This window comes from Camelus ferus, chromosome 25 (assembly GCF_009834535.1).
Source record: "Camelus ferus isolate YT-003-E chromosome 25, BCGSAC_Cfer_1.0, whole genome shotgun sequence".
NCBI classification, from domain to species: Eukaryota; Metazoa; Chordata; class Mammalia; order Artiodactyla; family Camelidae; genus Camelus; species Camelus ferus.
Window position 1 is genome coordinate 29523759 of NC_045720.1, and position 24814 is coordinate 29548572.

The 24814-nt window shown below is 41.9% G+C and overlaps 1 protein-coding gene across 5 annotated transcripts in view; it reads right to left on the reverse strand.

Moving 5' to 3' along the window:
• The window catches only part of GRHL2 (grainyhead like transcription factor 2), a 142915-nt gene that overhangs the window by 32615 nt on the left and 85486 nt on the right, over window positions 1-24814 (reverse strand). For all 5 annotated transcript variants that reach the window (XM_032468103.1, XM_014566110.2, XM_032468105.1 and 2 more), the window contains exons 8-9: window positions 24453-24547; window positions 6351-6509 (exon numbers count right to left, since the gene is read on the reverse strand). In XM_032468103.1, the coding sequence (XP_032323994.1) occupies window positions 6351-6509; window positions 24453-24547 (254 nt within the window). The remainder of the gene's footprint in view (window positions 1-6350; window positions 6510-24452; window positions 24548-24814) is intronic.

Genomic DNA, 24814 nt, shown 5'->3' on the forward strand with positions numbered 1-24814 from the left:
AAATCCATCTGACTTAACCAGTTGACCATCACGTTATGTCTCTTGCCTTCCTGGCCTACGATGATTTTTCAGTTAGCCTCTTCTCTTTCTGGTCATTCTTCTATGTCAGCTTTGCTAACTCATCTTCCTCTTCTGACTCCCCAAATACAGACGTTCCAACACAGTTGCCTTTTCCTTTCTCTCTCTCCATTCTTGCGGCAGAAGAATTGATCTTCACTTATTTTTCTACGACATTCTAGACAGGTGACACCCAGGTAGACACCTCCCAGCCGAAACTCCTCCCCTAGATTTGACATGTGCATTTCCTGTTCCTGCCCTTTGTGGCAGCGTATTTCAAAACTAGTAAAGTGTGGACTGGCCAGCAACTCTACCTCTAGAAACTGCCCCCAACTTACCAAGTATAAAAGAGATGGATTTGAGAGTATAAAAATTTAATCCTTCTGTTACACACACACGCAAATCAATTAAAAAGCAAAGGACAAATTGGTGATAAAACTTGCAATAAAATATCATGTAAATTACCTCATTAATATGTAAATAATGATTCAAATGTAAAAAGCAACTACCATGCCAATAAAAAAATGAACAAGAGTCGTGAAAGAGGCAATTCCCAGAAAAGGACACACAAATGGTTTGAATTGAAACATTGAAATATATGTTTTGCTTATCAAACTTTTAAAAAAGCAGACTCCCAATTCTGGCCAAAGTAAGGCCATGACACCACGGGAATTTGTGGCATCATAAAGGACATGGCTTTAGAGCTGATTCTTGAAGAATGAGTGATTACAGCCAATCCCTTACGTGGCACTTACCCTGTGCCCGGTGAGTTCTAATAGCTTTACATAGGTAAGATTTGGATAGTTAAAATATTTTAACCAGATATTTTAAATATGCATTTTTTTGTCAAAAAACTTCTTACTACCAAAAGGGAATAATTATCTCACAGTGCTTCACTTTTAAGTTTTGAATTGTCACTGATATTTATAAACCGTGGAAATTCATACAAAGAAAGAGCTAAAATATAGAAATATTTCCTCTGGAAGTCTCTTCAAGATATACTAAGGTTTTGTAGAGTTTTTTTTTTTTTTTTTTTTTTGGCCAGATAACATAATATTTTCAAAAAATAGAGGGTTAAATGCACAGACATTACCTTGTTCAAGTGGGTGTGAAATATAAGCAAAAGGCCCCTATTTTTCATTTTTCTGTTGTGTCCATGTAAGACATTTTTTTCTACATATTTGAGGTTCTGTAAATATAGTATTCAGTGTAAGTAGAAATGTGGAACTTTACCTATATAAATTACAGCTCACCCAAGATACACCCCAAGATTTGTCAAACAATTTTGTTTCTAAATTAGTGTTTTGTTTTGTGCTATTTCTATGAGGAAAACGTCTAGAACTAATCTGTTTCTGGATTTATGTATGTTCAACGTCAATTTTTAGAAAATAGAGTCACCAGCTTACTTTTTTACAGGTATTTTTTGATAAGCCAAACCCAAAGGATTAAAACAAAAGAGTAGATCTCCGTAGAGCCTAGTCTTGGAGCCACATCTATGTAAGAAATTTCCTGCCCAGAAGGCCCAGATATCAGCACTAGAAAATAATTCTGATAGTTTTCAAATTTAGGAGAACCACAGTTCTCATTTCTAAAATGAAGCTTTGACTTCACGATGACCCGGGGAGGCTTTGATACATTCAATTAAAATGGAGAAAGTGTCCTTGAACATGACCTTCCAAGAATTCCTTTCTTTCCTGTGATTATCTGTGACCCACAGCTTCTAGAAAACATTCTTTCCACTCTTACTAAAGTGCAAAGAAATCTAGTTCTTCCAGAAGAGTATAATTTGCTACAAACACCAAATTTATCATTTGGAATAATTTCCCCCACCTATATGTTCACTACGGAGGGTTAAATTTGAAAAATATGCCTGAGTAGTTCCTGATTATCTTGTGATCACTTTTGCCACCTCTTGAGAGGTGATCTTTGTTTTTTTATTTGACTCTTAAATTGTTTCTCTTAAATTTATTTTAAGACTGTGGCGTCAACCTAAAGTTGGCCAAGTACCAAGAAAACACCAAGGGGCGGATTCCTTAGCTCTTCATAATCTTTAACAGCCATTGCCTCCAAGATCATTCTAAACAAGAATTAATAAAGAGAAAAAAATTAAAGAGAATGCGGCTTTATTCTCAAGTTCTGAACAATATATAGTTGTTTGCAGTAATGAAATTCTTGTTTTTCATGAGAGATAATGGAAGTAATTAAATATACAGATATGCATATAAGTATTGATGTAGGCAAAGCTAATAGACAGATCCTGAATTTTTTTAAATTCCCAAACATATGTATTTCAATAGAAGTATCATAATATCAAAAAAAAAGTTAGAGAAAGCCTTTAATTTCATCTGCAATTTCACAGGTGCATTAATTAGAAATCAAGCTTGGGAACTAAAAATAGTACAGAAGTCCATCTGTTTAAAACTTTGGACTGTGATTGGGAAATTTAAAACGGAATAGCTCTTAATTTTTTTGCTTTAGAAGAAAGTTCAAAGTGCAAGAATTAAACTGTTTCTCTTTTCAACCTCCTAGGAGTGAATTTTGTCTGGATTTTGAGATTAGAGCTGGAAATATGATAACAAATTATAATAAAAGATTTTATGTCTAGCTTATCAGAAAAATTAATAACGGTTAAGCTTAATACACCCTGCTTGTCCCGTGAGATTTCTTCCTTATGGGTTTTCTCTCCACATCAGGACGTGTGAAGTAAATACTACCCACTAGCAACTCTTTACATCACTAACTTCTTAGAGTCCCTCTCATTCTAGAACATAAATGAGCAACAATGCAATAATACAACAATCTCTATTCACTCTGCATTCTTGTTTTGTTTTAATTTTTACTATTTATTGGAACAACTCTGTTGAAAAAAATAATTATATGAGTGTGCCTTAAGCCCTCTCTTTCCTACTTTCAATTCCAACTATGACATAAAGGTAAATGGACAGCCCGGGGCTTCTGTTCCATCCTTCCCTCCCTTTCTCCTTGCTCTTAATCTTACTCCTCACTTTCAAGAAGGAAAGTCATGGAGGGGGATTGTACCATCTCCCTTGAAATTTTTGGGATAAAGTAAGGGAATTCAAATTGCTTAAATGTGCTCCCATTTGTACTTTAAAAATTCCATGTTGTACATCATTTGAAAATGCATTCATAATGTTTAATATGCTGAATTAAAGACATATGTTTGAGATTTACAAATGTTAACCACTATACATAAAAATAGATTTTTAAAAAAAGTTTCTTCTGTATAGCACAGGGAACTATATTCAATATCTTGTAATAAACTTTAATGAAAAAGAATATGAAAAATATATATATGTATCTGCATGACTGGGACATTGTATTGTATACCAGAAATTGACACATTGTAACTGACTGTACTTCAATTTAAAAAGGTTAAAAAAATAAAAAAATAAAAAATAAAGATATAAGGAGTATGAGTCTGGAATCATAACTGGATTTACATCCAGCTCCTTGACTTTCTCACCAAGTGACTCTGGGGAGTTACTTGTGCTCGCGGGCAGTGTTCTTATCCGCGCAACTGTGTCTGTCGACTTAAATGGCCTCTGTAGAGGCCACATAGAGGCCACCTGACTGTCCCTGAGAGGGCTGTGCCACTCTGACGATTAGCACTAACTGAGATCATCACAACCTGAAAGGCTGTCAGGGTTTCAGAGCTATTTGCTGCCAGGCTGCATGCATGTCTTTAAGCCCAGTGCAGTTCCAGTCGATGGTTTCCCTTCTCTCTTCTCCTGACCGTCTCTGCCTTCTGTTCACAAACGCCCACCTCTTCCTACTCTCTTTCACTGCTAAACTACAACTCAGACATCCTAATGGCATGGTCTATCTTTGATACACCTGACTGCAGCACCTTTAAAAGTATGAAAGAATAGGAAAAAGAATATTTATATGTATAATTGAATCACTCTGCTATATACCAGAAACTAACACAACATTGTAAATCAAGTATACTTCAATTAAAAAAAAAAAAAGAATGCTGGGAAATTCCGATTTAGCCACTAACCTCTTTCTTCCCTTCTTCTCCTCTCCCCAGGATTTAATCTGAATTCCCCTTTTATGTCCAGTTAACGCTTATGGCAGTTACCACCTTATTCTACTTTTCATAGTCTCTTCCCATCCTCCCTAATTTTTAAATAATTGCACTATGTCTACATTGTCAGAACATAGACTGCCATGACTGTCTCCCGCATCATTTAAAATTAGCTCTGTAAGTAAATCTACACTTAATGTGCACCATCAGTCCTTTTATCCGTGCCTTTACCACCATATTGGTTGTCTAAAGTTTGCTCTTTACTAGATTCCCCAAGAAGCATATTCCCTGGATTTTTGCTTGTTTGTTCATTGGTAGTTTTGTGTTTGTTTTATTTTGTTTTGCTTTTGCCTGTAGTCTTTATACTTGAAAATCAGCTTGGCTAGACATAAAATCCTTGGCTTACATTTTCTTTACTTGATTACTTTAAATAGCGTTGTCTTCTGGCAAGGTGTTGCTGTTGAGAACTTTGATATTAAAAGTTTCCTTATAAATGACTTATTCTTTATTTTAAATTTCTTAGATGCCCAAAGGATATTTTTAAAGTCCAACAGCTTAACAATTTGATATGGCTACCCTGAATCAAATTTCCCAAGAGCGTGTATGCCATTTAAATATATACACTTTTAATTTTAAGTTTTCCTGGTTTATCACTTTTGGCATTTCTTCTTTTCCACTGTTACTTCCTCAAAGATTCATATTGTATGTCTATTGGCTCTTCTTTACATGGCTCCTGTATCTATTATTTCCTCTTACATGTTTCTTCATTTCTTCTGATTTTTAAAATTCTGCTATTTTTCAACCTGTGTTTCTCTTAAGGCATTATCTTCTATATTTATTCACTCTTGTGTTGCTCGCAGTGTAGTCTTTACTTCTGAAATATTTTAATTTTTTGCTTTAAATTTTTTCCTGATTCTATCAGATCTCTTTTCAAGTCATTCTGTTCTCCGAACATCCCATGTCTGAGTTTTTCAAATTGTGACTTATGTTGTTCTTCATCATTCCTATGACTTTTCTCAGTTTCATTTGGCTCATTTTGGAACATTAGGCTACAGAGTTCACCTGTTTTGTGGGCAAGTCTTTCTGGCAAGCATTGTCCACCAGAAGTCAGTTTTTCATCTTTGTTTCATGAGACATTGTATGGAATTCAACTGCTTTTGTTTCTGCTAGTCATTTCTAAGTGAAATGAGAGGGCTAGGGTAGTCTAGCTTCGTGACTCTCATGTTCCTGTTCAACTGTATTCACAAAGTGATAAAAAAAAATAGTCTTGTATTTCCTGATATCTGCCTACTCTGTATCCTTTCCCCTCTTCCTTTTTATTTGAAACTTCTCTTTCCTTTGAACTTTTTTTTTTTTTTTTTGGTCCAATTTAACTTGGATTCTACTCTCAGGAGGCTTTTCTCAGAGCAGGACTTTATCCTAGAAGAGAGCTTCCATTTATACCTTTCCAGAGTTTATAGAGCCCCAAACCCTTCAAACACATCAATGTTCTGTCCCCTTGCACCGACCAGTAAACTGGAGTCTGCACAGTTCACACCCTCCCACCCCAGTTTCACGTACTGCCCTCAGGTGGTCCACTTCACTCTCCAGTACCCTGGATCAGTTTTGTAGGTTCCCTGTTCTTTGGTCATCAAGTGGTCCCGCTACTTTCCCTCACGACGCTGACATCACACAGGTCTTGAAATTGTCGATGCTTGGTCCCATTCACATCTGGGGTTTGTAAGGGTCTCCTGTCACATCATCATGGGATTTTAATCTTGGCTGTTCTAATTGTTCTGTCTCTTATGGGGGAGTTCAGGAAGATTCAAAAACTAATCTCCTGAGGAATGAACTTATTTTATTGGTACCATTTCCATTCCAAAAGGCTCTAGATGAGAACCCATTTAACTCATAAAATAATAAGGGTTATACTGATATGTTCTGGGACAGGATCTATATACCTACTAAAAACTGTTAATCCCTTATTTCAGTTATCTAAGTGAGTCAGACTCACAGCACAGTGCAACGTCAATCAGTCATTATATTAGTGGTAGAATGACTGACTACAAAGAAAACATAACGCAGGTGACTGATGGCTCCCTTGCTATCTAATCGGAATGAGGATGAAAGATTACCACTCCCGCTGTGGTCGGTAAGTGATTATTTTGACACCACTAGACAAGAGAAGGTGACAAGGGGGAAATGTCATTCAAAGTAATATCTAATAACAAAAATACCTTTATGACAAACTGTCATTTTTACTCACTTTGTCGCAGAAGACCTTGATCTGGCAATAAGCTCTATGAATGGGTTTATTGCTACGATTATTATAACTGTATGTGTCAATCTGAATCATCAGAGGAAGTCCTTTCACCCCTTTTTGGGAGGAGAAATCTGTGCTCAGGCAATTCACGGTGATGAAAATCTGAGAGAGGAAGGAAAAAGAAAAAAAAAGGAAAATTTCACAGGTCACCATAAAGAAGATCTATAAAAAAAGCATAAGCCTTAGACTTAAAAATCAAAATACTAAACAAACCGATAAGGATAACTGAAGAATATTTGGATCTTCTCACAGAAAAAGTGTTGAATGCATAAAACATGATTTCTTATATAACTTATAATTATAAATTGATAAAAATTTTGCTTTTATATTCAATTTTAAAACAGACAATTTAAACTACTTCCCTTTAATGGCATCAGCAAAGTCTCACTTAGTTTTCAAACATGCATAAGTTAACTGGGTGAAATACTGTCTCCTCAACGTGTTAAAACTGTCACTTCTAATAATTATGTCAATTTCTCTCACCTCTAACCCGTGGAATAAAAAATTAAGCCATGCAACCCCTTCCTCTGTGCCTTATTGCACTGGAACATAGTTATTTGTTTACACATCTGTCTCTCCTACCTGAGTGAGATTATGAGAGTTGAGACAACTTCTAATTATTTTTGCATTACTCGTACCTAATGTAGTGCCTGGCAGGGAATAAGCATTCAGTAAACATCTGATGAATGAGGTCAGTGAGTTCACCTGGAAAGCCCACTAGATTGAGAGTCCAGAGCCCCAGGCTTTAGTCCCAGCTCTAGCACTAACCAGCTAAAAGACCTCAGGAAAGTCACTTCTTGTCTTTGGTTTTCAATTTTCCCTTTGAACCATTGTTAAATCCCTCCCTGCAGAACAGAATATCAATACGAACACGCTTTCACTCAGTGAAAAAGTAAAAGAAGAGCTGGCAACGGTGAGACAGGAGACAGGAGGGACGCAGGGCGGTAAGGACACCGGCATCTTCCTCTCACAGCATGAGGTGTCAAGAGACACAACAAAAATGACGTGACTCTGAAAACGTGGAAAATCAAGCAAACGACGAAAGACGATAGCACTGCTCAAGAGAACTGAAAACGGTAATTTTATTATAAAATCTTGGGAGGAATAAAGGGAGGAGAATAAGTGACGAAGTTTAGCCTCCTTTTATATAGTGTGGTGACGTCAATATACACCGTTTTAAGGTGAGTTATCGTGGACCAGGGGTTTGAAGGCAGCACCTAGACTTGTGGAAACCACATGAGTAGGAGGTCTCTGGGGGAAAAGGAAGCACACTGTATTATACTCTCAGTGCTATTTTCATTCAATACCCTAAGTGTTGTTTTTATGTAACAGAAAACTTTAAACCCACTGTTCTTAAATTGTACAGCTAGGTATTCTGAAAACCGTTTCATCTGATGTATTATCTGACTCTTGTTTGATTTGATCCCCTTGACGTTTTCATTCACCTTCAAACCTGGGACCTGAAGCCTTTCACACCACAGAGAACAGCCCTGCAGAAAGCAAGGCACCACTGCCAGGAGCTGCATCTTAAAAGCCATTTTTTGAATTTTTGACGTAACTACCAGGCCTGACCTAATTCATTTCAAGCCCTATGCCTGCAAGCCTTCGGATCTCTCATTTTTAGTGCTATATCCACACAAGGATCATTCTTTATTTCTGAGCGTCTTACTTGGTGATGAGAAACACATTAGCAAGGCACCACATTGACAGTGGTCAAGGCCAGATGACAGGTCTCAGCGACATGCCAATTACAACCACCCTGCACCCCAGGCCACAGGACCTCACTTCTCCAGCCATGTCTGAAAACAAATGCCTAAAGATGATCTCACCACAAATATGGTCATTTCGCACATTCATCCCTTTTATCCATTCAGTCATTCATTCATTCTATAAACATCAACGTACAGTCCACAGTAGGTCAAACACAGTGTTAGGCACTGGGGATACAGAAGAAAGCCAGACTCCAGCCTCACGGAGCTGCCAGTCCAAGGGGAGGACAGACAGGGCAATCCAGCGATGACCAGCACACAGCGGTGAGGGCTCTCCACGGAGAGTGATGTGTGTGCAGAGGCGGCGAGAACACGGAGCCCTGAACTTGGAGGACAAAGTGAAACGCAAAGCCCACAGAGACACAGGGATACGACCAGGGATTTCACAAATACTTGTTTATTATTTAGGAGTCGTGAAGACAGAGTGACTCAAGACGCAGATGTCAAGTGGTTTAGGGCTGCCGAGTGACGAAGGTCAGTAGGAAAGACTGCCGTGCCTGTTTCTCCTACCTAGCGTCCAAGGGGAAATAAACAGAATGTGCTGCCCGCTGCTCCTGGAGATGCCCTCACTGCAAAGGACGGTCATTTGTGCCACAGACATACTCACCACGCCCCCGAGACCGCACTAGGTGCCCGCTCAGAGGCACCAGTTACGGCCCCTGCAGTCACAGAAATCGGAGGACGGCTGGGGAAGGAAAGACAACACAGTGGTGCTCTGAAGATTACAACAGCTTCGTCAAATGCTGATCTTCAGGTCAAAAAATAAAAGCATACTTTCCTAGGGACACTTGACTTCTTTTATTGTTACTGTCATTACTGGCAAAAGGGTTATCTTGGCCAGAATGTGTAAATCAGCACAGCTTTATGCCAGCAAATCAGACGATCACTCTGATGAGCCATGCGGTTGTGTATATTTTTGGCTATATATTTCAAGTAGAAATCTTCCTGCTGGTGGCTGTAAGCCACAGGGGCCTCGACCCAGACTGGTTCGTTCCTCTCCCTCACAAAGCCTGCCTAGTGCTGCAGAAGCCAGGCGAGAACAGTGCCCTGTATTTCCTAAGCTGTTAGGATTCCTGGTTGGCTCACTGATCCCCCACACATGACTCACAGTGGGCATCCACCCAGACAGGCAGGAGGCAGTATTAAATGTGTCCTGGTCAGATCCAAGTCTCAACTAAGAAAGCTTACCTACCGAAACATGTGTATTTATAAGGGCCACTAGAGTGGGACAGAGCCACTGAAATAACAGATTTTTACTGGCAATATCCAACAGTACAGACTAAATCCTCCATGGGGGAGCATAACACTCAGCAACCCCCCCGCCAGTAAACAAGGGCTTAAAGGTCAAATGAGCTACAACACACTGGACTCTACCAGCGGACACTTAGACGTAGGTCCTCTTAGTGGAGAAAGGTCCTTCATAGAAGAGCTAGTGGACCCTCTTTGATTCATGACATCCTGATCCTATAAAAAGCAAACATGAGAACCTGCCTTCTCTGCTACATCGTGTTGCCAGCTCCCAGCGTTATCCCAACAAGCAGAGATTTTATAATGGGATTAGCACTGCTTTCTTCTTGCCTGGATATCTGCTCCAATTGCAAAGCACAGTCTATGTGCTTGATGGTATCATAGTCTCGCTGTACTGCACTTAAAACCAAAATGGTTGAACTTTAACTGCAGCTGGGGGGTTGGGAGGCATGCAAGCACATTAACTAAAACCTTGGCTTGGGACTGATAAGCATTCATTTGTTTCATCTTGCAAACCCAACCATGTCCCAGCTCTATGCACAGCAGGCTAATGTGAGAGCAAATTTCTTGGAAGTTTATCTACAAAGCACTGTTTGTAAATGTGTATTACAGAAACTTAGGGAAAAGGTATGCTTTACCTTACCAAGTGTTCATCCAAATGTCAAGCACAGAATGTTCTTTTTAACTTCAGTAGGAGCCCTGGTTATGTAAAGAAATGCCGTGAACAATTGGTCTGTCAACCGAGAGCTATGAATGCTGTTTTCCTATAATTCTTACAGTACATAATTTATTTTAAAAAAATTTAGTTGAATCAGGTGTATCCAGGCAGATAATAGATACCATTTTAATTTTGTCATCGTTCAAAGATTGATTCAAATTGATCATTTGTAAAGGTACCAAGAACTTTCCAGAAGTAGAGGCTGTCTTGTGGTAACTGACAATTTTTAATAAAATCATTTTTTGACACATGAATTGCAATTCCCATTTTGTAGTCCTTACACAAGAAAAGCAACTTTGCCCAGGTTATATAATATCTCTCAGTTGAACATTATGTGTGTAGTAAGATTTATTAAAATAAACACAGATCAATGGGCTTAGAATTGCTACATTAACTTGATTATGAACTCCTAAGATTTTTCTGACAGCTTGCCATTAAAGTAAATGGGCCAATCTTCATTCACAAAGCAATTTGGGATTTGAAAAATCATAATGTCCATAATTTGATGGGGAGTATTTATTTTCCTCTTTAAACAATTGTATTTGCATCTTCAAGAAGATCCTATGATTAAAGACTAAAAAAGCTACTTATTTCCTAAGGTTGATACTCTAAAGAGCTCTTCTACAAGAAACTGCACACACATTAGCCTCCAAATTACAGGGACAGGCATATATCAAGAAATCAGCACTTTCACTGTAAAACGCAAACAATGCACAAATATGTAAGTGTCTCTTACAGTTTCCATACTCTGTTTTCTTCTTGGTTCTTAGAATTATTAAAGACCTTTTTATAGATGGTTTTCTTACCTTTCAGCATTTTTTTCCCATTTCTATGATTGCATTTGGTGCAGAGATAAAGCCAAATTGAGACAGAAAGATAGACTAAAAGTAAATATTAACATGTGAAATCTCAGTCGTGAGCAATTACTTATTTCCTCCATATACTAATTCATCAAATATTTATCAAGTAGCCTCTCTCTGTGCCTGGTATTATGTGACAAGGTGGGACACAAGAATGCTGAGACAGATTCCCTGCCCTCAGAAAGCTTGCTATTTTGCTGAAGATCTCAGAAACTTCTGGATTTTCTGACACTTCCATTTATATGGCACCAGAAGGGAGCAATTTAAAACCTGATAATATATTCCTGTATTTTCTCCTACAGATACTGTGGGTATGCACAGATACACGTCTGGTTTACTCACACATCCTACCACAGTTTTCCATATTCTTTTAGTTCTCAGTATTCTCCATTTCCAGAATATACCAAGCTTGTCCCCAGTGGACAGCCTTTGCTCTGTGCTGTGCCCTCCACCTCCAAGGCTGTTCCTGCTGATCGTCACACACTAGCTCCCTCTGCTCACTCAGATTTCAGTCCAGGGTCCGCTCTTCAGGAATCCCTGCCTTAACCACCTGTCTAGAGCTGGCTTCTCCTCCTCCTCCCACCTCAGCCCACGATCAGCATCACATTCCACCACACTGCTCTGCTCAAGTTTCTTCATAGTCCTCAACAGTATTTGGATTTGTCCTGTTTATTGTTGAGTGCTTAATCATGTGTCTGCTCCAAGTGAACGTAAGCCCGTAAGAGGAGGGCCTTTGGCTGCCTCAAGCTCACTCTAGTCTCAGGGCCAGGCCCACAGGACATACTCAACAAATGTTTGCCCAGTGAATGAAGAGAAAATTACTTTTCTACATACACATTTTCCTCTTTAGCCATGTTCTTGCTTTCATAAACAAAACCTCCTATGAGCCAAGATTGCTTTTTTTAGTAGCTGAAGTTGTCAAGATGATACAGCAGAGTTAGCTGCTCTAGCCAGATTATCCTCAAAAAATGTTATCTATCTCTATATCAACACACACAAATTGAGCACCAACTATCTAATCAGGATGAATGTATGTATGTACGTGTATGTATATATGCTACCGAAGATGCTGTATGGAGATGTCATGGGAGATACAGAAGTCCATGGTAGAGCCCTGCCCTCAAGGAAGAGGGGAGATAGAACATCTCTCACTGTGGTGGGGTAGACGTGAGTAGTTACTAAGTCAAATAGCTCAGGCTATGTCTTGTAAGAACTTGGAAAAAAGGACAGAGTTCAACAAGGGAAGATTTCCCATAGAAGTCCTGATCTAGAAGAAAGAGACATGGAAGAGAAGAAAGTGTATGCTGGCTCTCAAAAGAGTGAAGAGACCAGCCTAATGGGAGAGGAGGATTCGTGCTGGGGAGGTTCAGAAAGAGCCAGAAAAAAGGCAGTTGGTGACAGAAGAGGCCAACCAAGATGCTTCTATCACTGTGATCAAGGAACGAACCCTTGATGAGGTTAAGGGTATATTCCTGAGGCCAAGGGCAGAGAGAATGGTGACCACAGTACCCAACATCCAGGTTACAGAGAGGACAGAGTGAAGACTGAGCAACGGCCACCAGGATCAGAAGTAGAGGGTCTGTGCCCCTTCCAGATGCCAGACTCATGGAGGGAAGGACGGGAAGTCCGATTGCTGGGGCGAGTGAGCCAGGACAGGAAGGTGGAGAGGGGGCACCTCGGCTGGGCAGTCTGGCAGAGGAAGGAGGGGTGGGCAGGAAGGCGGCCCATGGGCAGCACATGCAGAGGTGTTCTTCCAAGATGCAGGAGGTGTTCACGCAGCAAGAGAGGATGCACGCCAGGCTGCAGAGAGGAGGACTTGTGAGAGGTAAGAGCCCAGGAAGCAGGGATTAAATGGGATCAACTCACAAGGGAAGCTTTGTAAGACGAAAGACAGAGCTTTCTCTGAAGCTGGAGGGTGAAATGAGAGGAAAGCGCAGCGAGGAAAAAAGTGTGCAGGAGGCTCGAAAGCATGTCCCTGGTGCAAATCCTGACACTATGGCCTTGGACTAATTGTTAAACCTTTCTGGGCCTCATTCACCTAATCTGTTATGAGTGTAATAATCCTTACCTTGGCACCGTGACACTTTAAAGTGAGAATATGTTTTTAAGGCGTAAAGTGGCATGAAAATCTAAAGCAGCTGACTAGCATCGCCATGGTCTCATCTTCAGGTATCTCCGATGCCTGGTCGCCCGGCCAGCCTAGTCTCTGACTCCAAGCTCCTCCTTGCCCCCACTGCACAGTCAATAAAGCCCCATACTTATTACCTCCCCAGTGATGCCACAAGGCTGGCTTCCTGCTCATCCCTGGTCCCCCAATTCAAGCCCTCCTTCCAGTAGCTTCCTATCAGATTCTCTCCCAAGGCATTTTGTGATGCTCTTTCCAAATGATTCAAAAGTAGGTTAGGGTCCAGGAGCCAAGATGGCAGAGTAGAGAGACTCACAGCTCACCCTCTCCCACAAATACACCAAGAATTACATCTACAAACTCACTGAATCTCACAGAACACCTACTGAACTCTGGCAGCGTGTCTCTCATTTCGAAATACAGGAGGATTCTCACAAAATCTGACAAATAAGTTCATACTGTGCGGCACAGGGAACTATATTCAATATCTTGTAGTAACTTACAGTGAAAAAGAATATGAAAATGAATATATGCATGTTCCTGTGTGTCTGAAGTACTGAGCTGTACCCAGAAACTGACTCAACACTGTAAACTGATTGTACTTCAATAAAAATAAATTTTAAAAAGTAGATTAGTTATATTCACATTAATCTGAATAAAGAGGTATTTAATGAAGGTGAATTGATTCAAAAAACACAGACACTATCTCTGTGTGACACTCTAGGAGGAGCAGAGTCCCAGGCTTGGTCGGGGCGAGAAGAAGGGCGAACTCTCTCAGGCAGGGCCTCCCTTGCTCTGCAGGTGGCTGGCCTCTGCCACGCTGCTCTGTCACCTGGACGGGTCTTGTGAAACAGCACCTCAGGAAAAGGAAGAATTTGGACATTGGGTAACAGTGGGTGGGGCTGTTTCATACATAATGAGCTCCCAGTCAGAGGAAGAATTTAAGCCAAGACTGAGTCACTCACTCACATTTCTGACCATTTGTTATTATTTTAAACCTTTCCTGTTCTTGTTTAATACTTGAAACTTGTTTTGAGTTTGTCATACCTGAATCTAGCACAAAGTTCAAAAGAGTCAACCGTGGAAACCATACACCCCGCCCCCCACCAGCACTGCCCCCCAACCAAGAGTTCCTTGAGTGGCCTACATGTTCTCGTGTCTCCTTCTAGAAACATGCTATGCAAATTCATAGCCTTTTCTTTTCTGTACAAATGGTGGCGAAGTAAACACACGGTTCTGCCGCCTCCTTTTCTCGCTTGATGGTACATTTGGAAGGCAGCTTTTTCTTTTTCTTTTTTTTTTAAACATTTTTTATTAAGTTATAGTCATTTTACAATGTTGTGTCAGATTCCAGTGAAGAGCACAATTTTTCAGTTTATACATGAACATACATATATTCATTGTCGCATTTTTTTTCGCTGTGAGCTAACACAAGCAGCTGTTTCTTTTTCTAAAGAGCCATGTATAGGGAGTAACAATTTCTCTAATATGAAGCTGTTTCCTGTCTTTTCACCTTGTAACCAATGCTGCGACGCACGCCTTTCAACACATGCACATGTAAGTTACTGTCTGTAAGTCAAGGCCGTGTCACTATTTTTTTATCTGACTTTGGACTTCACTCTGCTACTTGAAGAAATTGCTTTTTTCAAAGTCAGCCTTCTCAGTAGCATCCTGATAAGCAGGGGTTTTCAAATGTAATGGGCATCCAGGAGGCCATGTTAAAACATGTTAAGATTCTGCCCCACTAGAGTTTCCAGTTCAGTTGGTCTGAGGTGGGAGGTCCAAGTACCTGCATTCCTAGCGATTTCCCCAGGTGATGCTGCTGCTGTTTGCAGAGGCCCGGGCTGTGAGAAACCACTGCCTGCAGCATCCACTTCATTGCCACTTCCTCCTTCTGTCCTCCTCTCCCTCTTCCTTCTCCTGTTCTCTCCTTACAACCACCCCTTCCTTCTCGGGTTCCTCTTCCTCCACATCCCCTAAATGGGGAGCTCTAAAGTTCCCACCTTGCCCCTCTTGCCCACCCTGAGCTCTCCCTTCACATCTCATCCCCTCCCGTGGCGTCTCTCATCCTCTTCACAGCCCACTCCTACCTCCTCCCGTCCTCCTGTGCTTCCCAGTCTCTGCACCTTTCAGCGCCCCGCCCTTCCACCTGGGCCCCCTTCCCAGGTCCACACTCCTCAATTCCACCTGCTCACGGGCCACACCCTCCCTCACGTGCCCCGGACCCCACAGAATAGCGCCCTCTCGATGTGCTGACATCTTCAGACGAGAAGTGTAGGTGAGTGTGAGGGAGAGGGAGAGAGGAAAGGGAAAGCAAATCTGGCAAAAGCCTAACAACGAGTCAATCTAGGTGAAGCGTATGTGGTCATAATTGTCTTATTCTTTCAGCTTTTCATTTGCAATTTTTAAAATAAAAAATTGGGAAAAAAATTTAAAATCAAAAGCAGGGCTGTCTCCCTCTCCAGAACTCTCCTGGCATTGTAATTCTGTTTTCATTAGCATCTTTGTCACTGTCTGCCTCACAGTAGAGTCATTTACAGTTATGTCTGAGTTCTCAGCCCCTAGAATGTCCTCCGAGAGCAGACACTCTGCTTGGCTTGTCTGTCTGTGAATTCCCACTGCCTGGCCTCGCCCATGACGTCCAGCAGGCGAGCTGCTTCGAGGGAATGACGGCCCCTTCCCCGGGGCTAATGTAGAAGATACTATGGCGGGCCCCTCCCTGGACAAAACCTCGGTGTGGAAAAAGCATGTGCTGCAAACACACATTCCCGGGATAGGAATCCCAGCTCTCCTGTGCACTTGCTGTGCAAGCTTAGGGAAGCTGGCTAACCTCTCTGGGCTTTAAACTCTTCATCATTTAAATGAAAAATGATATCCACTTAAAATATGAATATTGCATAATGTATAGAAAGCACCTGGCAGAGTGCCTGGTATATGGTAATCACTGAATAAATATTAGCCATGGTGTGTGCACAGCACACGTGCACACACGCGCGCGCGCACACACACACACACACACACACACAGTCTATGTAATCTGACTCTGTCATCTAATTCTCTGCATACACACAACAGTTCACGCATGTGAGTTATGGAGCCCTCAGCAGATTCGGGCCAGAAACCATGGATACTCCACATTCTAACAACAGATCAGGCCATGGATATATCTGGTGAGATGCTTTCCAAAGATTATTCCTTCTATAAATGAATTAACTCCAGCTTTATAGCTTTTGCTGCCATCCATTACCTTATAAAACTGGAACAAAGGCATGACTTTGTTTAAGTTCAATACCAAAGACTCCAGCAAATGTTTACCTTTCTCTTTTAAAACTTCCCTCACCCACACCACGCCCTAGCTAACACATAAAAAAGCCATTTGCCCTGCTTTGCAGTGTGTGTCTCAACCTTTTAAGACCCCTCCCCAACCCCTTCTTCACTTTGGAGACCATAGAAGATGCCCTATTACATTCTCTAATCTTCCATGTGATGACCTGTTGAAACCTGGGCCCTATTTAGGCAAAGCATTGAGATGTAACTTTTTCTTAATATTTATCAACTCCATTTCATCCTGGACTGTCTTGTAAGCAGAAAGAGGAGACGGGGGTCAGGGGAACCAAATAGGTCACGAATCCATGGGGCACTCAGCAGTATGGCCTCTTTGGCCAGTCCTTTGGGTCCTCTTTTCATTCTAAAAATCAGTATTTAATAAAACAAAGAAACAATAAGGGCCTACTGTATAGCACAGGGAACTATATCCAATTCATTGTAAAAATATATAATGGAAAAGAAGCTGAAAAAATATATATGTATGTATATGTATAACTGAATTGCTTTGCTGTACACCTGAAACTAACATTGTAAATCAACTATACTTCAATAAAAAATAAAATTTTAGAAAGATATCATTGTATAGTAAAAAAAAAAATCAGTATTTACACACCTTCTCTTCTCCCTGGCGTCCAGTACTGGAGTTTGGCAGAAAGAGAACACAGTCCAGGTTGGAAGGCATGATTCATCACAACTATTAAAAACATTAACATTGTAAAGTGCTCTGCTTGACACACAGTGGGGACCCCATAAATACTGATCAGATCTTTTAGACCAAAAAAGAAGTGCTGAGAGAGAGAGAAAAGGAAGGAGGGTGAGAAATAATAAATTGGGACAATTTTAATGGATGCATCATGATTTGGTACTAAAATTTCAAGCCAGTCTTTCAATTAGTGAAAAGAGACTGAATAGTTTGCAGGGTACAAGAAGGTTCGAATGTTTAGATTTTCTCCAGTTTACTGCCTGTACGTAGGCTGGGATCAGAGCACTGCCGCTGGCACCAGGCGGCCTGTCTTCTGAGCTACTAAAACTGAGATTACGTGGACCAATGCACTGTTTGCCTGTCCACCAGTAGCTGATAGAGTAAAAAGCGAGGCTGGGCTTGCTGACCGCTGGTTATACCTTGAAAAGACAGCACTGGCAAGAGAAAAAGTTGACCACGCAGGGAGAAAAGGAAGAAGCCTGGACTTCATTAAAAAAAAAAAAAAAAAAAAAAGAAAGTCACCTGATATGAGGGCTTTGTTTATGTCTCACAAGGTGAAGCAATTCCTGACACGCGCCGCATCAAATGCATAAAGGCAAGAGGGTCCAGGGCAGCTGCAGAGCAGTGCTGGGGCATTAAATCAACTTCATTTTCTTCCTCAAGCATGGAATTACAAATCTGGAAGAGAACCTTTTATTCCCAACTGTCATGTGTATTTCCCTGCTCAGCCAGCTAACTCATCTCAGCGCATCAGACTGGGTCTCCGTTCTCATGTGACATCTCCCTGGTATTAGCGCAAAGTCAGATGCAAATGCAATAAATAAGGCAAAGATATTCAGGGAAATAGGGCCCAGAGGGAATATCAACATGCACCCTCTCAGCTTGCATCTTTTCTTGATTTCAAAAATTACATGTCAATCTCTTTGGTAAATGCCATTCATTTGAAGCATCCAAAGGAATCCAAAGTGAGAGGAATCTATCTATAAAATACTGCTCATGTGTAAATACTGATCCAATTTACCAGCTTGGTAAACGTGGGTTTCCGTTTACTATATTTCTTAAGTTGCAAACAGAAAGCAGATAGCCACTGTGTGCCTTCTGCAACCTTCATTTGCTCTAATAACAACTGTCATTCTTGCTTTGGATTTTTTCATGCTGTGCTTCCTGCATGGTATTGCAAAAAAGAGTAAGGAACAGTCTTCACTGTTCATAACAGTGAAAAAAAAAAAGCAAAGAAGAAAAGTGTACAGAAATAACATAAATGAGTATGAAACTGAAGTTCAGGGTCCCAGGGAAAGGAGAGAGAAGTGGGGAAAATGGAGCATGAACGTGTAAGGTATGGAGACGAAAACACTGGTACACCTCAGAACTGCAATATTAGAAAGCACAGTATGATCTTCAATTAATACAGAGTGAGCGAGGCAGTGACGGCACAGATGAGGTCACTGATGTCAGGCTAACACACACACATACACACGCGCTCAGTCGAGGAGAACAAGGAGTCCAAATAGTCCTCACTCCCATATTCATTCTGGCCAGTACGTATGTGACATCAACAGGTGATGAACCAGGACAACTAAAGGCATGGCTAGGAAAGACCTGTTGCTAGAAGCATTGGACCAGTGGCCCGTCTTTGTTGGCAGGTGTGGGGGATAGAGAATGGCAAAAGCAGAGGGACTTGATTGAACTGCTTTCCTCAAGGAAATGAGGCTGCTCCTTTGATCTCTTTCTTTCTGGACCTTCCTAGGTTGTACCCTATAAATTTCTTCGGGAAGGAAATTTATAAACTTCTTTGGTTTTAAAAAAAAATTATAGCTATCCCCCTGTTGGGATGGCTGAAGAAATGGACTCTGGATTCAGAGGGATGTCAGTTCAAAGTCCACCTTTTCCACTTGCCCAATCTAGCAGTGCCTGCTATGAAGAAAGTTGACATTTGGAAGGATCAGAATCTGAGATGCACAGGAAAATGATCCATGATCTCTCTCAGCCTCTCTGCTCCCCACCCTACCCCAACCAGTTTTCGGCCCTGCCCATCCCCAATCTCACCACAAAAATCTGTTAACAAGGATGAAAACATATGCCTTATCTATGTCTTCGATATAGGACTTCCTGTCAAGTTCCTCCCAAACACCAAAATTCAGGAAGAACCTTCCCCTCGCAAAGCAGAGTCCCCTCCTGTAACTCCAGAGAAAGGGTGGGAGGCAGGGTGGGGTGGGTGTCACTCCAGAAGGCAGTCTCTCTACTGCAGACAGAGGTGCTGGGCTCAAAGGCTGCAGATGGTAACCCGGGGCAGATAGAATTCCATACTACTGAGTTTACAGTAGATTTTCTTTTTAAATCACAGAGACTGGGGGGTGAGCTCGTAGTGGGTTTACTTGTTTGCTTGATTATTTAGTGGTGGCGAGGGAAGAGGAAGATTTCACAGGCTCAAGATCATTCCAAAAAGCTTGGCTGCAGAGGGATTAAAAAAGGGTTCATGGAAAGAAGCCTCCTTCATCTCAGATAGTTCATGAACCATGAGAAGGATGAGGCACAGAAACGGGAGGAAATGGGTATAGTGTTCTGGTGAAAAGACACAAAAAAGGAAACTTGTTCCTCAAGGCACTGAGCAGCATCTTAATGCTCAAGTGATTCTCTGTGGTCACATGAGAGAGGCCTTTGTAGCACATCGAGGTGGGTTTACTGCTGAAATCACTGTGAACAGAGAAAACTGCCCCAGACAAAAATAAAGGGCCTAGTTTCAAGAATCTCCTTAGAAATCGGGGAGAAAGAGGAGCCTGTAATTAGGGTTTGTGTGCTCCTGCTCTGGGGGTGATGTCATCACCTAGAGAAAGACGGCACTCGGTGCCAAGAATCTGAGCTCACCGCTCTTCAGTAATTCAATAGGGTTTCGCGTGGGAATTTCTCATCTAGAGGATTAGTGACCAACAAATCTACTGTGTAGGTACCAGCATTTGGCTAAGGGGGAGAAAGAAAAATGGAAATGACCTTGAAAATGGGAGCCATGTGAAAGAATGTAGCCCGGTGGTCCTCTCCTTAGAATCATACGGTTGTGACCTTACTCTGTCAACCCCTCTCTGTTCCCCTTCCCGCCAGTTTGCAGCTGAGAAACTGAAGCTCAGAAGGAGGAAGCCACAAAGCCTGCTGGCTAGTCCCATGCCTGAACCCCACTTCAGTGCTTTTTCCTCTCTATCACCCTGTGCCCCAGCCTCTGTCAATTTCCAGGCTGTGACAGCAAGGATGCTCAGAGCCTTACCCTCCTGGATGCCACCTGAGTCATTCCTAGAGACCCAGGGACACTGGTTCACATGACATGAGCTTCCAGGCTGCACAGACCCTCGGGGGAAACAAACATCCTGCTGGAGACACTTTCTGCGGTGGCAGCGGCAGGTGTCACTGTGCAGAGATGCTGCGGCAAAGCCAGCGAAACCGGTTCTGGGTGAAAGCACCCCAAGCCGCTCCGCCAGAACCCTGCTGGGTTGCGGCTGGCAGTCTGGGGCTAATCCCCCAACCTCGTTTTAACTAATAGTTTTAACGCCTTCCCTGGCTAAACTTTTTCCTGTAATTAAATTAAACTAAATGAGTAGAGCTTCACTTTCTTTCCTTTCTTCTGTTTATCCTAAATGAGAGGGAAGAAGAAAATGCAGGTCAGCATCAAAGGAAAAAGTCGTGTTCTGGAAAAATCCATGAACCTTATCATTAGGTCCTGATGATGTGCATGTGGGAAGACTGCCAGATCCGAAGCTGTTTTATTTATTTGTTTTAGTAAAAGTACCAAGACCAAATATCCCAAAAGAAGCTGTTTCAGGGAGACACACACTTTTCTCAAATGCTGCTGCTGTGGCTCAGAGTATAGTTGTAGTGTCTCTTCGGATATTGGCTACTTCAAAGCTGGTCTTGAGCCAAAAAAAAAAAATCTCATTTTTACCCTTGAAGTATTATCCAACTTGTTGGTATATATTTACATTTGGACCCAAGTGATTTCTGATTTTTTTTTTTAATCTTCAAAGATTAAGATTTACCACCATTGTGGATGTTCCAAAGGAAGGCACCGGCCTGGCAGTGCCGACACACGTCCGCGTCAGTCTGCCTGTCACCAAAGGAAGCCGGGAGTGCGGGTGGGTTCCTGACGGCCTGCATCCTTTCAGCCACACTGTATCACACTCCCCTGTGTCACTGCCTTCCCCAACACTGAAAGCCAATAAGGATGTAAACTGCATGTTCAGTTGTCTGAGGAGGTGTGAATGGGGCATGAAAACTCAAATGTCCATGAGGGCCAGGCAGGGAAAGTTCCAGAATGGAGAAGCCCAGAGAAAGCACTAAAGAGAGCAGCCAGTACGTCACAAGAGCCACTCGCAGCCTCGCAGACGCTCAGGCTCATGGTTGCCAGAGTCTTCAGTTATCCAAAAGAATCTGGAAACCTTGTGTTTGTTTTTATTTTAATTTCTTAATTATTAAATATGAGCAAAATATTTAAAAAATTGAAATATAAGTACATAAATGCCAGCTATACACATACATATATAGATTCTGTGGACCGTGTGAAGGCTGCAGGTCACAAATTTGTGTCCTCTGGCCACATACACCAAAACACCATGTGACCTTGAACGGGGCCCAATCCTGAAGCCTACAAAAGATTTCTGTGTGGTTACTACGTATAAAATAGATAAACAATAAGAACCTACTGTACAGCACAGGGAACTATATTCAATTTCTTGTAATAACTTATAATGGACAAGAATCTGAAAAGAAAATATGTATGTGTATGTATATGTATAACTGAATCACTTTGCAGTGCACCTGAAACTAACAGTGTAAATCAACTGCGCTTCAATTAAAAAATTTTTAGAAAAGTGAAAAAAAAAAAAAAAAGATTTCTGTGTGGATGTTATCAACAGGAACTCAAAAGCAAACACAACTGCTCCTGAGAAGTCCACAGCATGGAAATTACTAAAAATCCCACTGCGAGAGGGACACCCTTTACGCCTTTATTGAAAACCCTTTCTCAGCCATGGCATTTTGGTTTTTGCAGTCTGCTTATTATAAAATCAGTGATATTTTAGAGAAAAACCTTATACTCTGTGGATAGAAAAAAAAAATCTCAGTCTACCTGAGGAAATGGATTTAACTTTTATGGTTTTTCTTTTAAAGCCCTTCCAGTAGTTTGACAAAATCATTTGGAACTATTTTTACTACTTATCAAAGAAACTCAGACTGCATACAGTTACAACTATCAAATAATAGTTATTGAAAATCTGTATTAAAGACACAAGTTTTACTACAACAAGCAAGTATTGCCGTTTGTCAAAGCATATGAGCTTAAATTTGTCAGCCTGGAACAACACATGTGCACAAACACACACATTTGAACAAGAAAAGTGAGCCCTACCTACGGGAAATGAAAGGAAAGTCAACTCAGCCCCAAGTTAGCTACCTCACTGATTGACCACAGAGCCTCCATCATTCAAGACATCCCTTCTGGTTTAGGCATTCTCTTTAAAGGTCCTTATTGAGAGGTAAAGGTAACACATTCACCCTCTAGCACTCGTTGTCAGATTGCATGATGATAAAATCAGGGCTGCAGTTCCAGCTCACACTTACAGGCACTTCCAGGGATAGGATCCCACTGTCTCCCCAGTGGAGGACATGGCTACATGGTTACTGGTCCCCCTCTCTCCCTCAGAGACTGGATTTTTACACATCATTCCCCTAACATGTACTTGGTTCAGCAGAGACAATCAGAAACATTTGTTTTGTTTTGTTGTGTTTTGTGTGAGGGAACTGAGGCCCAGAGGAAGTCGGACCACTTGCCAAGGATTCTACCCCTGGCCCCTTGTGCCATTGCAGAGACAGCCTTTTCCTTCCCCAGAACAGTCATCTGGCCCCTGGGAGAAGGGGGCCGAGGAGAAAGCAGGGGGCTCACGTGAGGAACTTCAAGTGGAGGCAGAGCGGAGCCTCCAGGAGGAAACTTTCCTTCAGGTCTTGTGGGACCTGAGCTCCCATGGCTCGCAAGGCCTCCCTCCTTCCCTCAGAGGCACTGAGCCACTGGAACATTCTCCTGGCTGCTCTGGCGTTCTGTTTCTTCTTGCCCATTTAGGTCACCTTTCTCGGGCCTCAAGCCAATTTCATTTATTTTGTTTTACACACGAGTGAAAGGAGACACTGAGCAATTCATCTCCTTCTCTAAGTCATGCCCACAAACTCCATCCAGTTTCCTTTCTCACCCAGCCTTCCCGGCTCGCAGACAATGGAGCATTGAAAGGACTTGTTTACATTGACCTTTCCATTAATTCGAAGACAAAGTCTTCTAACGCCCTCCTAGATGGTGCAGAACTGAAGGAGGGAATAAGCTGGGGGTTCATCTGGAACCTTCCCTTTTGTGCCAATTAAGGATCAAGAATCAAAAACTACAGAACACAGAAAGGAGAGTGGGCATAGCAGAGAAGCTTGGAGTTTTCCAGCAAATCTGAGTATCAGCAAGTCTTACATTTTACCCAAACCAGTGCAGTGGTAGACGTCTATCCTCAGGACACACCTGGCCAAGATTTTCCCACTGCCCTTCGTAACCGTGCCTGCACCAGGCGGAAATAAGAAAAGCTGAAGCTTAAGGTCAACAAGAAAGAAATGGCTCAAGGTCACAGTGCTGGCTTGACCTCAGGCGGTGAACTTCAGAGACCTGCAGCCCTGCTTTCTGTTCCCTCCCTAGCCTGGGTGCAGCCTGGAAGGAGCCGGGGTGCAGGAGGCACGCCCAGCCACTTACCTGGGCAGATGTCAGCTCCCAACACCTTCCTGCCTCTGAAGAAGGCGGCAGTTAGGAGAGGTGTTTGAGAAAGCTGCAGTGCAGGTAGAAAAGGTTTTCCAGCCCAGTCCTGCAGCCCCAAGTGCTAAAATAAAGCCTGGGGGCCTGCAGGATGTGGGAGGGACAAGGTGTCTGGCCCAGTCAGTGGGAGGCCACAGAGAAACAGGTACACCCCCATTCTCCTTTGCTCCCTAAAAGGCAACTTAGGGGCCATAGTTGAGTATGTGTGACTTCTAAAGCAAGATAATAGGTTGGTTTCCCTCTTTTCTGGCTCAAGCTAACAGACCTTTCCCTACTTACAGAGGCGTTTGTAGAAGAATAATCTGCAGAGAAAGGGTGTTATTTAAATGTATGTATCTATCAAAATGCATCAAACTGTGCATCCGAAATATGTGTAATTTACTGTACAGGAATTACACCACCATAAAGATGCTAAAAAAATTTAAAACTTAAAAAAAAGGTATGAACAACGAATCAGTGCTACTTTCTCACTCACCTTCGCTTCTTCATTCACGTCCCAGGTGAAGGAAACAGCATTGTACGCGATCTCTTCAATGTTTCCAATTGTATTAAAGCTCTCCTTGTAATCAGCTGTGACGTGAAAAAAGAGAAAGGTCTTAAAAGAGTAAAAGTTACTGGGTGACATGTCTTGAACCATCATTTTCCAATGGGGAGACTGCAGCTTTGCCTAGTCGTCTGCCTGTCTCTATGGCAACAGTGCAGGATTTGCGCTCACTGGTAGCCTTCCACTAACATTTACTCTTTAAGAATGTAAGCACGTTCCTCTAATAAAAGAGTAAGTCTGGGTGAAGCGATGTTCCCAACGGATTTGTTCATTAATTTCATGTTTGAGTAGGT